This window comes from Thamnophis elegans, chromosome 2 (assembly GCF_009769535.1).
Source record: "Thamnophis elegans isolate rThaEle1 chromosome 2, rThaEle1.pri, whole genome shotgun sequence".
Lineage (NCBI taxonomy): Eukaryota > Metazoa > Chordata > Lepidosauria > Squamata > Colubridae > Thamnophis > Thamnophis elegans.
The window spans coordinates 48,444,569-48,458,594 of record NC_045542.1 but is presented as its reverse complement, the minus strand read 5'-3'; the positions used below and the strand labels follow the sequence as shown (position 1 = coordinate 48,458,594).

At 43.3% G+C, this 14,026-nt stretch overlaps 1 protein-coding gene across 1 annotated transcript in view; it reads right to left on the bottom strand.

Moving 5' to 3' along the window:
* DNAH17 (dynein axonemal heavy chain 17) overlaps positions 1-14,026 on the bottom strand; it is a 150,911-nt gene that overhangs the window by 37,851 nt on the left and 99,034 nt on the right. The window contains 5 exon segments of the mRNA XM_032239003.1: positions 1,658-1,780; positions 3,959-4,194; positions 5,558-5,750; positions 8,437-8,552; positions 10,871-11,078. Coding sequence (XP_032094894.1) covers positions 1,658-1,780; positions 3,959-4,194; positions 5,558-5,750; positions 8,437-8,552; positions 10,871-11,078 — 876 coding nt within the window.

The window sequence follows — 14,026 nt, the reverse complement described above, 5'->3', positions numbered from 1 at the left end:
AAGGAGGCGAGGCCAGTCAGAGGTGGTATTTACTGGTTCTCCAAACTACTCAAAATTTACCGGTTCTCCAGAACTGGTCAGAACCTGCTGAATACCACCTCTGCTATAGCCCTCTGATGGTGTTAGAGCTCAGTGAAAACTCAGAAGGTTTAAAGATAAGTATATCTAGCCTAGGATGAGAGGGAGAGACAGAGACAGAGAAGAGAGAGAGAGTAGGGGGAGGGAGGGAGGGGGAAAGACGGAGAGTGAGAGGGAGGGAGGGAGGGAGGGAGGGAGGGAGGGAGAGATTGGTTACAAAACCACTGTTGGAGGCAGTCAGTAAATCAGGGTTTTCTGTCATACTTTATCATTCATTATCCTAAAGGTTAGGTGAGGTGGCCTCTCTGGTCACCAGCCAGTCACTCACAATTGTTTCATTCTCAAGAGTTTATTTTGTGTATCAGCATTTGTTTCCTTGTGTTCCTTTCTCACCTATCTCTCCATTTCTGAACCAAGCAATCTCTAGGCTTCAAAAAAATAAATAAATAGAGGACAGCTTCCTCACTTCATTTGGGAAAGACAGGAAAGTCAGTGGTGGGTTCCTACCGATTCAGACCAGTTTGGCCAAACCTGTAGTGGTTTGGTGGCCTGGGTCGCTGGAACCAGCAGTGACCCAGCCCTGCCACGCCCCCAACCAGTTCTCCTACGGCGGTGCCATCTTGATTTTCGGTTCTTCGCATGGGCAGAACAATTTTCATTGTGCAAATTTAAGTTTTTTTTATTTTAAAACTTTTTGCACATGCACAGTTTTATTTATGTGCAAACACACACGCGCACACCAGTAATGCCGGCAGTAACCTACCCCTAAAGCAAGTGCATACGTGCAGTTCTGTATAAACAATATTTTTTTTCATTTTAGAATACTGTTAATGAAAAAAAATGAACAAACATGTCTGTTCCTCTTCCCTCAACAAAGTAACAGAGATCTGCTCTCCTCTTCTTTACCAAATGGTTGAAGATAATGTGACGGTGTTGACGCTTCAGCACCTTGTGGTCTACTGATCAAAAGAGAGTTGCCTAGTGTGAGTGTAAAGTGAAGGATTTTCATCGTGCGCCTTCTTTCTTGATTATCTTGCCTGCTCTTTGCTTTAAGAGATTGCTAATCTGAGGTCATCTGCTTCTGCCTTTCTTCACAAAAGTGCACATGCCCAGAACAGATACTTTCTTCCTAGGATGCTTTTATCTACGTGTTGGCTTTACCAGTTTGGTGTAATGATTAAGGCACTACGTTAGAAACTAGGACAGTATAACTTCTAGGTTCTCCTTAGGGACAAAGACAACTGAATGGCCCTGGAAGGTCATCACTTTCATAGCCTTAGAAAAGAGGAAACAGCAAGCCACACCTGAAAAATCTTGCCAAGAAAACTGGAGGGAATTATCCAGTCTCTGTGAATCAGCACAATTGAATAGAAGTGAAAAAAATGTATTTACTGTAAATAAGTCTTCTGTTGCTGTAACCATAAAATATGCTTCACTAATCTTTGTTTGAATCAAATACCCGCTCTTGGGACAATGAAGGCATACACACCAAATGCATCAACTTCCAGTGCAAACCGGACTGCAAAAGTCAGGCTACAAAGATACAACCAAGGGCTGTTGCAGCTGCAAATGCACTTACCTTCCTTTCTTAATTGTGTTTCGACCTAGCAGGGGGTCCAGCACAGGCTCTATTGTCTCTCCAATATTTTCAATAAGCAGCGTATCTCCCTCGGAAACAGCTTTTTCAATGATATCTAGGTAGCTGGACAATTGATAATAAATCTTTAGCGTGTGTCACACAGTCTCTTGAGAACACACACACACAAAAACCCTACTCTACTGAAAAAGAAGTCAAATGTGTTTTCATAATCACTTGCAATGGAGAGGCATGCGGGGAAAGGGAGCTCTATCAGGGCCACTGAAGCAGATGCCAGAGCACATAGGACTGTGAGGGCTAATGTTTTTGGTGCCGAGTGGTCAAAGCGCTTGCGTGTGCGTGCAAAACACCAAAATGCCATGCGGGCACCCTCTGCGCATGCTCCCTGCCTGTGTACATGTGCTCCACCGCCTGCACATGCATCCCTCCCCCTGCACCCCATCCTGCAAACACCCCACGCATGTGCCTTGGCCCCCACCCATTTTTGGCTTTCAAGTTGGTGCAGGAGGCTCAAAACGGGGCATGGGGCGCGCACACACACGAACCCCCAAAATGCAAGGTGAGTGCCCCCCGCATGTGCCCTGCTCTCTACACATGTGCATCCCACGCATGCCCTCTGCCCCCCACACATGTGCGGCAGAGACCCGAAGACCAGATGGCCAGCAGGAGGTGCATGCATGGTGGAGCTGGCCTGGGCTGGCCTTGGCACACATGCCATAGGTTTGCCATCACGGACACAGGACAAGAGAAGATTCAGTGAAAATTCAAGTGAATAGAGAGTGACAGACATGCATTGCAAGATAGAAAAGCGGTAATGGAGTCCTCACACTAATTAACTACCCCATTAGATGAAATAGCCCATTAAATACTGAGTTGTAGATTGGCACTTGCTTGAGTTTGTCTATTTGGTTAAGCATTTTAATCATTTTATTTGCATGAATTTGTCACTGTTTTTCCTGTGAGTCACCCAGTCTCATGTAAATTAGATGGGCAATTATATAAATTTAAATAAACAAATAAGCCCAGAACTCCTATTAAAATCTGTGGAATTTGGGCAGAAGAAGTTGTAAAATTTATGAAATCTACCTGAATTAAATGGATGGGTACATAGGTTATTATGGCCTAAGAAAAACATCAAACAAGGAAGAAGGCAAACACAACAATAAAGCTGTCTAAGGAGTGTGTCTTTGGATGCGTAAAACCTGTGAGTGACACAGTCTGAAACGAGACCAACCAGAAACTGGATACCATGTGGCAGTTTACACATCGCAGGGTAAAAGCTATGTAGCCCAACCTGGTGAGTGACTGTGACCACAATTGCTATAAGGAGGAGGGCTGGAGAGAGGACATTTTGTGTGTAGATGCAACCATCTGGATGGCAACCATCTTCTTCTCACCTGTTTCTTGATTAGCTTTTCTGACGGAGTTGGGGAAGCATGGGGGAGTGAAAGGTCTTGGTGTCGAATAATAAAGCTAGGAAATTAATGAAGAATAGTTCGTGGATAAAGTGTCATTGGGTGTGAATTACCTGCCTGTAAATGATCCTGGAAATGTTGCTATGTCATTGAAAGATGCGTGTGTGTTTCCCACCTAAACTCCTTGCTACTGATCAAGGCTCCAGTCATCTCAAGGAGCCTGTTCCCAGCCATTCCCTAAGTGTGGGGCATTGCAAGTGAGGAAATCTGATAGTGTGGGCTTTGAGGGGTGATGCAAGGAAGATTGATTGAATGCAAAGAACGAAAAGGGGCTAATTATAATACTCCCAGAGATGCAAGCAAAATGAAGGTGTGTCTCAGACAGGGTGGGCTGCTGCAGGTTCGCACGGGTTCGGGAATCTGCCCAGTTTGGGAAACCCACAAATACTACCCCTGGCTGGCCCCGGCCACCCTGCCCCTCCCCTCCCCTCCCAGGAGTCCCCACGCAGCCCATTTGGAATGCCAGGTAAGTACAGGGCCCACATGGAGGCTTGGGGAGGGCAAACAATGGGCCTCTGGAAGGCTGGAAACAGGTCTGTTTCCGGCCTCCGGAGGACCTCTGGAGCCCAGGGGAAGCTATTTTTGCCCTGCTGGAGGCTCGAAGGAGAAAATGCCCCCTATCTGCCATGGTGCAGGAGGCCAACTAGGCCATGCCCACCATGGCCATGCCCACCCAGCAACCAGGCAGAGAGCCCGTTGCTAAAATTTTTGAAGCCCATCCCTGGTCTCTGAGCAATTCTTGTTTTTGAGCCTATAAGGCCATTCTTTTAGAATAAAGCCCAAATCGAACAGATAAACACTCGTTCACCTTTTCTGTCCAAGTCGGATGGCCTTCAGATCTCGTCCATGTTTGTTCTTGATCCATTTGATCCCTTGAAGCTGCGCGTCTACAATGAGGGGCCAACGTTCTGTGTTGCACAGAATGGTTGCATTTTCTGTTGACATTCGGTCGCTGGGGAGCCCCTGGTTGTTCCAGGTTGCTATATCTGCATCGTCTGTTAACAGGGACAAAGGATCCAGGCCAGAGGTAATAGGAATTGGTACCTATCATAATGTTAAGATAAGAATGGACTGTTAGGATAGAAAAGGCACTGCTTGCGTTCAGCTGCAAATTTCTCAGATTTTGACAAGCCACCGTGAACATAAGACAGAACTTCACGATCTCTTTGCTTATCTGAGACTATCTCACTTGTTACTGGAAAATCAGGTGTTGGTTCAAGGAAGCACTCTAAAGCAGCAGTTCTCTAAAGGGCAGATGGGCAGAGAGAAAGCAGCATCAAGGAAGCTTCAGGGCTCAAATGAGAAAACCCTGCACATTGGATAAGGAGACTCACAGGCCAGGAGCTCCTCACTAATTTAGACAAATGACACAATGAGTAGAAAGAACTATAGATTTTTAGTAGGAATAGCCTGCAGGAATAACATCTTGTCCTCAAGATCCATCATCTCTTGGACCTGCTGCACCCTTCATTGACAAACTATTATTTTGACGCAATGCATACATCTTGGCAAAACACTTGAGGGGGATATGATGTTTCCGTATTTTTCACCCTTCCCATCTATCATCTGAAGAGAAGCAATGGGAGTAGGCCTTCCAGCAAGGGCATCTTGCGTGTGACTCTCTCTAGGAAGGTTTGGCTGCTACTGATATTAATGTTCGTATTTTTAAGGTATGAAGCAAAGTTCCCTTCATTCCCCAAGGTTCTTCATCAGTTCTGTGCTACAGTATTACTTCTGAAAAGATCACTCTGAGGCTCAATTGTTTTAATGGGTTGTTACAAAGTGCCCTGGAGAATAAAAGTAAAGGATGGTGTTTCCTTTCTTGGCCAAGAAGTCAAGAAATGGTCAGAGAGTTAGAGGTTTATAGTCTAAAGCTGGGCATAACCTGAAGAACCTGTCAGGCCTGCAGTTTTCTTTTGGATCTTTGGCCTGCCACACTTTCTATTATTCTACTATGCCTTTTTTTACCATGGGAAAAATGGGAGGGGGGATTGTACAGAGTTACTTACTGTGTAGCCTAAACAAAATTCTTTTTAGGAAGCCAAGGTCATCCTTTGTTTCTGTACTTCTGAACCTGAGCAGAACTGGATGGGTGGAAGCTGCCAGCATGGCAGTGGGAGAATGGACCATGTGATGGACTTGTGGATGTGGGGGCAAGATCTTGAACTTTCAACTGGGTGGGAAAACCAAGAAGCCTTCAGATTTGGGTTTTCCCAGATGTGCCAACATGGCTCTCTTAATAAATTGGAACTATGAGCAATACTTAGCCTTGGACTCTGATTTAATTTTGGATGCCATTTGGAACCCTGACACTCTACTTGTAACCTAAAGCCACTAGGATTAGAAGCCAGACAGATCCATTGAAAGAACATTCATCTTCTGGAATAGGTGGTTCACATAGACTTACCTTCAGCTGCTTTAAGTAAGGAGTCCAGAACTTATCCAGTAACTCGGTCCTATACTTTTTGGTAAAATACCCAACATAGGAAACAAATGCAGTAATCAGTAGCACATCCCCGCACAGAGTCTTTCCCTGTTCACTGAAATTTTCCACCGATTCAGCCCAACGCACGTTTTCAGAGGCTAATCCACCAACAAGCCTTAGGAAACATTCCAAAAGGAGAGAAGGATCTGATTAGGATGTGTGAGGATCTAACCCAATCTGGCTTGAATAGTCAATCATAGAATAGAAGAAAATATATGGAGCTCAGGGCTGAACTGCAGAGTCCTTAGTGCTCCCTGAGATTTGCTATTTACTTCCGGGCTGGGCTTCAAAAAGTTCAGCAACGGGTTCTCGGCCCAGTTGCTGGGTGGGCGTGGCCATGGTGGGTGTGACCTAGTCGGCGGTGGGGGGTAGGGTGTTTTACCCTCCCCAGGCTCTGGAGGCTTTTCTTGAGATTCTGGGCTCCAGAGGTCTTCCGGGAGGCCTGGTTTTCCCCCTCCCCAAGCCTCTGCGTGTTTCATTACCTAAGTAGGTAACATCATCAGTGCTAGGAAATCTGGGGTTTGTAATAAACCACATTTATTCTGTACATTATTCAAAAGAGACAATTAAAAGGCTGAGGAGGAAATAAAAAGATCAGAACATATCCTTTATATTAGCCTACACCCAGATAACCAGGGATTAACACCAGACAGACCATCAAGCAGAAAACAATGACCTCTTCAAGGAACTACCAAGGAGAAAACCACTAATAAGGAACTTGGGAAAATGACCAAATATTTTTTTTTCTTCATTGCGGGGGCTGCCCTCAGCTGCTGGGCTCTTTGGGAAAGAAGAATCTGGCAATCAGAGTGTTTCCCCCTCCTCCTTTCAGCTGCTGTGAAATATGATGTATAAAACCATAAATTTCTCATTTGAAGTTTACCACTTCCTGGTAAGTTCTGAAACCACTCAGATTTCTCATCATTAAAAGAAATTAGGGAGCATATAACAGTAAGATAGATCTGAGGGCCACAACAGCTTTCAGCAATATTTAAGTCACAACTTTTGTGAAGATCCATACCATAAGCCTTAGTGCAAGATGTGTACTGTAACTCTTTTCCTTGGTGATATACTTTGTGGCTTCTAGCAAGGGGCAGAGTGATGAGAATCAGTTAAGACTGTCATCTCCAGAGGACCCATAAAAGCAGAGAACATTGCTTGTTTATGAACCAACAGCCTTCTCCAAATGCTAACTGCAGTTCCTCTAAACAAACCACTCATCTTTGATTCATGCTTTCTCTCGTATGCAGTATTTTATTTTCAGGAAATGGTTCATAGCTTGCTGAGAAGCTGAAAAATTTTCTTCATACCAGCTGGGACTTCCAGCCGATTTGGGAGAATCAAGCTTCCCAGTGATTTCTCATACTTTCTGATTCACAAGAATGAAAAAAAACCCAATTTGATATGAATACACAAGTGGTTTGAAGCTTTAGCAATCACTGTCTGGTTTATAATATTTAAGATTCATATTATACTATTCTTTCTGATCTTGAAATGTGGCTTAGAATCTTGGGATTCAATAAGGAATATCATGTATCCTCCTAGGCTAGCCATGATTAATTGCAAACAATACTATAGTTTGGTGTAGCCCAGGGGTTGGCAACCTTAAACACTCAAAGAGCCACAGCTGTCCTAACCGGAAGCCCCCTGTTCAATTTTGCAGCTGACCGGAAGTTCGGTTTCCGCACCATAGAGCCTCCTTCTAGCACGGCATCCTTTTTCCTTTTACTGGCTGGAAGTCTGGTCCCCCCACCATAGAGTCTCCTCTTAGTATGGCATCCTTTTTTTCTTTTATTGACTCGTGACAAGGAGCCACAGCAGAGGGATGAAAGAGGCACATGCGGTTCCAGAGCTGTGGGTTGCTGACCCCTGGTGTAACCAAACGAAGAGTATCTTCTTCCAAGGGCTTGTAAGAGTGAAGGTATTGGATTCTGTCTCTTAGAAATTTTGGAAGACATACAAATGTAAACAGGGGCGGGCTTCAAAAATTTCAGGAACGGGTTCTCTGCCCGGTTGCTGGGTGGGCATAGCCATGGCGGGAATGGCCTAGTTGCCCTCCTGCACCATGCCGGGGATGGGCAGCATTTTTGTCTTCCCCAGGCTTTCCTCAAGCCTCTGGAAAGGTGAAAATTACCTCCCCAGGCTCCGTAGGCCCTCCGGAACTTTCAGGAGGCCCTTCCCCCCGCTCCCTGAGCCTCCGTGCATGCCCTGCATTTACCTCACCTCCAAAATGGGCTGCATGGAGACTCCTGGAGTGGTAGGGTGGGGTGGGAGTAGCAGGGTGGGCAGGGCCAGCCAGGGGTGGGATTTGGAGGTTTTCTGAACCGGCCATAACGTTAGCTACAGGTTCTCCCAAACCCAGGCAAACCCGTAGCAGCCCACCCCTGAATGTAAACTATTAGCCGTTAGAGTTAACGATATAGGAAAACCCAAACAAATCTCCTATACCAGCATGTTTTTTGATGTAATTAAACAAATACTTTTAGAAATCATATTTAAATTCAGACCTATCCCCAAGAAAATTAAGATGGAGCATATGTCCACAATATACATTTACAAGAGTCAATCTGAATTGAGAAATGGGTTGGGGTTCAAACAGTGAAACTCTCTTCCTGTAACTGCTGCTTCAGAGACAATGGCAGCCCCCTCCCCTCCCCACCCTACTTCTGGGTTTCAGTTTTTAAAAAGAGGAAGATCGATCATGGACCTCATGTGGTCAGGCTCATGCTGACACAAACCAACCATGGTAATTAACCAGCATTAACAAAGAGCACCCTAGGAAGTATTTAGAGACAGTGTACCTGTTAGCCAATGATATTACTCTATTCGTTGCATCAGCTTCTTGCTGGCACTTGATTTTCGCAGCTGTGGCCTTTTCGAATTCGGCAGTCAGATTAGCTAAATTGGCATTTAGATCCTTTCAGACAAAAAGTTTGAAAAGTTACATATATGGAAATGACAAATTAAACCAATGTAATTTCTTCCCATATTAATGAGGCAATAGTTTGGCTAAAAGAAATTGATTTAAATTGAGCCTTTACGCACAAGCTAGTTTTGAAGGATGAGTAAGTGCTGCATCATGTAACCAGATCTGACAGGGGAGTAATATTAATTCATCACAGAAAAGCAGACAACTACTCATATGATTTTTTTTAAAAAGATACCCCTACTTGTTGTTGGAAATGCTTACAAATACGCAATAATTTTGGAGGTGTCGCAGGGTCTAACATGTATATCGAAATGATGAAAACGTTGTTCGTGTGTGCAACCACACAATGTGCACAGGAAAAGGGGCGGAGGCTGTGCTGTGTGTCATTCTGCTTTCATAATCACACCACCATGCCCCTGAATAGCCTTCTGATTGAAGCGTAATTTATCAGTAATCATTGCAATAATTTCATCAAGTAAAGTTGTCTAAAACGGTGAGGGAGAAAAGGCTGCACTAATGGGTGGTGATAGATTAGGGGGGAAAAAGGCAAAGAATGGAAAAGTCAGGGAGGTTTGTAAAAAGATATCCAATTTAGAAAATGAATCAATTTGGTGTAGTGGTTAAAGACATTAGGCTAGAAACAGGGAGGCTGAGAGTCCTGTTCATACAGATAATCCTCAACTAACGACCACAAGTGAACCACAGAATTTATGTTGCTAAGTGAGACATCTGTTAAGTGACTGTTGCCCCATTTTACAACTTTTCTTACCACAGTTGTTAAGTGAATCATTACAATTGTTAAATTAGTAGCACAGTTGTTCCGTGAATCTGGCTTCCCCATTGACTTTGCTTGTCAGAAGGTCATAAAAGCTTATCCCATGACCCTGGGACACTGCAACCGTCATAAATATGAGCCAGTTGCCAAGTGTTCAAATTTTGATCACATGATCATGGGGATGCTGCAACGGTCGTAAATGTGAAAAACGGTCATAAGTTACTTTTTTCAGGGCCATTGTAACTTTGAACGGTCACTAAACGAACTGTTGTAAGTCAAGGACTACCTGTATCTTAGTCCTAAATAAGAGATGTAAAGCTGGTAAATGAAATACTTCTTCAAGTTGCACATAATGAAGGATTCAGAACAAACTATATACTGTATATAACTTAGGCTCTGAATCAATCTAGTTTCTGGATTTGCACAATATATTGAATAATAACATAAGTACAAGAGGATAAATTTCCCAATTATTTAAAATAATAAATGAAATGAAATGAAATAATAAAACCAAGCAGAAATGTACTAAGTAGCCATTAAGCAAGGTTAAAATTAACTGAGCCTCACATGCAGTAGAAAAAGCTGTTACACTCATGTTAACTTTTGACTATCTTCTATTGAAATAGATCCAGGGCTAGGTAAGCTATTGATTGAGCCAGGTTCTCCTTCACAAACTGGTGTACAAGTGGGTATGAGTTCATGCACAGCCTATGCTCACTTTTCTCCTCTGAAGTAAAAGGGAGGAGAAAATACATTGGAATTAGCAGATGCCTGCTTGCTGTTTTGTTTAAACCAGAAACTGTGGCTAAACAAACCAACAGTGGCATCTGCCAGGACAGATATGTGTTTGTCTATTCAAAGAGGCAACATGGTGATTGTGGCAAAGACTTGCCCTTATAGGATGTCACATGCAAACCCAAAGGGAGAAGGCCTTAATTGTGACACTGCAACTACCACCGTGCCTGTTTGGAACCAACTTTGAACACTGAAATGCTTTAATAGTTTATCTCAAAATCAGAGCATATTATAAATCACAGCCCTTCTCAAAAGCCAGAAATCTGTAAAATCTAAAGTCTAAATTAATTCCTATGGCTATGTGGAGGAAAGGAAGGGTGAGATGCTTCTCATTTAGCTCAGGAATGGGTAACGTGTCCCATCAGATATTGCATAACTTCAACTCCCAGCATTCCACTCCTTGGCTGGAGCTACTGTTACAGCTTAGCAAATTTTGGAAAGCCACGAGGTCACCACATCTGAACTGGGCCAGTACAGTTTTCATTTCATTTCATGCCATTCATGCGCAGGAAAATGTGTGACTCAAGAGTTCATGTTTATACCGGTTCTTGATCTGTATAGATACAACGGAATGTTGTTTGCATGCAATTGGTTTAATTGTGTAACTTTGGCTAAATAATTAATTCTCTTGCTTGGCGCCAGCAGCGAATGTCAGCCAATTTGAACACTGATATCTACTTCAACAAGATGCCCTGGGGTCTGGCACATTACCCAAATGAAGTTGAAGCCTACTTACTGCAATCTTGTTTTTAATCATTGTGAGTTTGGCTTGTGCCTCTGCCAGTTCAGCATTAGCCTCTTCCAAGGCCTGCCGCTTAGGTGCCACATCACAGTAGACTTCATAGAAACGAACAATGTTTAAGCACCAAGAGCATAAACCAGACGCAGCTGTGGACTTGGAGAGTATAAAGTCAGGATCAAATGTTGGATCATTCTGAAATGGTCTGCAGAGAAAAGTTTACAAAGGGATATATTGGAACTGGGGGAACAAGGACGTCTTCAAGTTTTATAAAGCAGCTGATCACTTAAATGAACAAACGCAGTAATGAAAGATAAAGCTGCGTTACTGTATTTACAAGAAAGAGGAAAAAAGAGTGACCACAGTTATAATCTAAGTGCCCCAAAGAACTACAAAGATGTTTGCTCTGAGCCCAGCAACTGTGATGAACAATGGCACACATGATGTTACAGTGCAAATCCCTGTTCTTTTATATTTACATCAAAATGTTGCGGAACAATATGTAAGTTAAAGGTTTTACAGCACATTTGATATCATAACACGGTCTTGTCAACTGATTTCCCTGCAAATGTGTATGAACTGATCCTAGGAATTGTGCTGTTTCTTTTTTAGCAAGTGAAACAGAGATATAGGCTATTAGCACTTTTCAAAGAATGAAATTGAAGAAAATTGTTTACTCTCTGATATCAATCACAAACTGGACAAAGTGAAAGCAGTTGAAGAGACAAACATGTTCCAGGTCATCTTAGAATGAGCGCTACAACAATAAGACTGCTATAATTCATATTCTTTTTGCTACTTTTGCAACACACAACACACACACTCATAAAATAATGTAATCTGTTGATGGAAACATTAAAAAATGTTTAAATTATGGAAAAAAAATCCCTATTTCTGATCTGAAGTAGAAATACTGCTCCAGTTTTTGCTCCGTTGCTTCTAAATTCACAATAAGATTTATATATAACTGGTATTTGTCTTTAAAAAGGAATACATTCTTTATTAGGAAATTACATTTAGATACATAGCCTCCATATCTAATTCAGTTATATTCAAAGTACAGTAAGTGAATGAAAGACACGTTGTCTGCTAGACAGCGTGGAGCCTGGCACACACAGTATTTACTTTATTACTGGAGGGGAATTGTGGAAAGAGGAATTGTGAGGACAAGGATTAGGTACTGGAAGTGATGGGAGTCCTGAGACTATCAGAATGTCTAGTTATAGGCATGCTTGATGGTATCATAGATGGAATATAAAGAAGTGAACAAGAGGAATCTTCCACTAAAGATTACACTTATTATTGGTAATGGCCAATAAAGACAGAAGGCACAAAAAGGCAATGTACATTGAAGTGGATCTTCCATCTTTTTCTTCCTCTCTCAGCAAATCATGGAAACTGGAAATACTGTCTCTCCAATGGGCTGTATTCTCCTTTGAGAGCTGCCTGGAAGGGTACACTTCAACTGCTATCAATTAAAGATTGTCATCTTTCAGGAACCAGAAATGTACCTGTTCTATCATGACCCCTGTCCTCTGAGCAGAGGTGGTATTCAGCCAGTTCAGACTGGTTCTGGCGAACCGGTAATGTACATTTTGAGTAGTTTGGAGAACCGGCAAATACCACTTCTGACTGGCCCCGCCCCTATCTATTTGCTGCCTCCTGAGTCCCAGCTGATCGGCTGGGTCTTCTTCTGTTGCCCTGCACAGGAGAACGGAGCTGGAAAACAAGTGGGTGGGGTGGGGTGGGAATGGAGATTTTACAGTATCCTTTCCCCAGGAGTGCGGAGGGACTGGGGATTTTGCAGTATCCTTTCATTGCCACACCCACCAAGCCAAGCCCCACCCACCAAGCCCCACCCCGCCCACAGAACCGGCAGTAAAAAAAAATTGAACCCCGCCTCTGCCTCTGAGACACTATAACATCTGAAATTAGGCTGGCCCTGACCCTGCTACCTCTCTGGAAATCGTCAAAAGCCAGTTATTTGTCAAGCATGGGGGTTGTGAAGTTAGCAAAGCCTGAGTGGGTTAACATAGCCTTATATAATTAATTTTTTAAAAAAACTTGTAGCTCCTGCTTTTGTTTTTAATTATATGTCCGTATGGTTTCTGTTTAATCTTTGTTTGCTGCTCAGAGCCGCTGTGGTGAACTGGGCAGCTATCTATATCTAAATAAATAAAAGCAGAAAAGTCCTTTTCTACTTACTGCATCGGTTGATTGCTGCCAAAGGCAAGAGATGCAAGAACAGATTTTTCTTAGAAAATGGGAAAAAATCTGGTTACATTTGTCACCTTTTAAGAAGGTTCCAGATTATCTCTTAAATTAAATCTAGAAATCTAAGAATTGTGACTCATCCAGAGGGCGACGACAACTGGGGAAAATGTTAAACTCCTTGCGGGCCTGGCATGAGAAGGAAGAAGACAGAAACAGGAAGGAGAAAATCTGCTCTGGGCACTGGAGAGACAGATACAGCCTCACCCCAAGTCAAAGGCAACACAAATGCCATCAAACTTCGGCAGTGTCAGCAATAATCAACACAGACTTCTCACAGTTTCAGGGAAGAATTCCCCGACATGTTTGGAAAGACTGGGACCTTTTGCATTCAGAGCCTCTGCTCAGCCACAATTATTGGCATTTACCCCACTTTTATTTTTGAAGGTGGTGCCAGTGAGCTACACAGAAGAAGATTCTAAGTTTAAATCTTCCTCTCTCTCTCTCTCTCTCTCTCTCTCTCTCTCTCTCCTCTCTCTCCTCTCTTTCTCTCCTCTCTCACCCCTCTCTTTCTCTCTCCTCTCTCTTTCTCTCTCTCTCTTTCTCTCTTCTCTCTCTCTCCTCTCTTTCTTTCCTCTCTCTCCTCTCTTTCTCTCCTCTCTCTCTTACCCCTCTCTTTCTCTCCTCTCTCTCCTCTCTTTCTCTCCTCTCTCTCTCTTACCCCTCTCTTTCTCTCTCATCTTTCTCTCCTCTCTCTCCTCTCTTTCTCTCACCCCTCTTTCTCTCCCCCTCTCTTTCTCTCTCCTCTCTCTCTTTCTCTCTCTCTCCTCTCTCTTTCTCTCCTCTCTCTCCTCCCTTTCTCTCCTCTCTTTCTCTCACCCCTCTCTTTCTCTCTCTCCTCTCTCTCTCTTCCCCCCTCCTCTCTTTCTCTCCTCTCTCTCT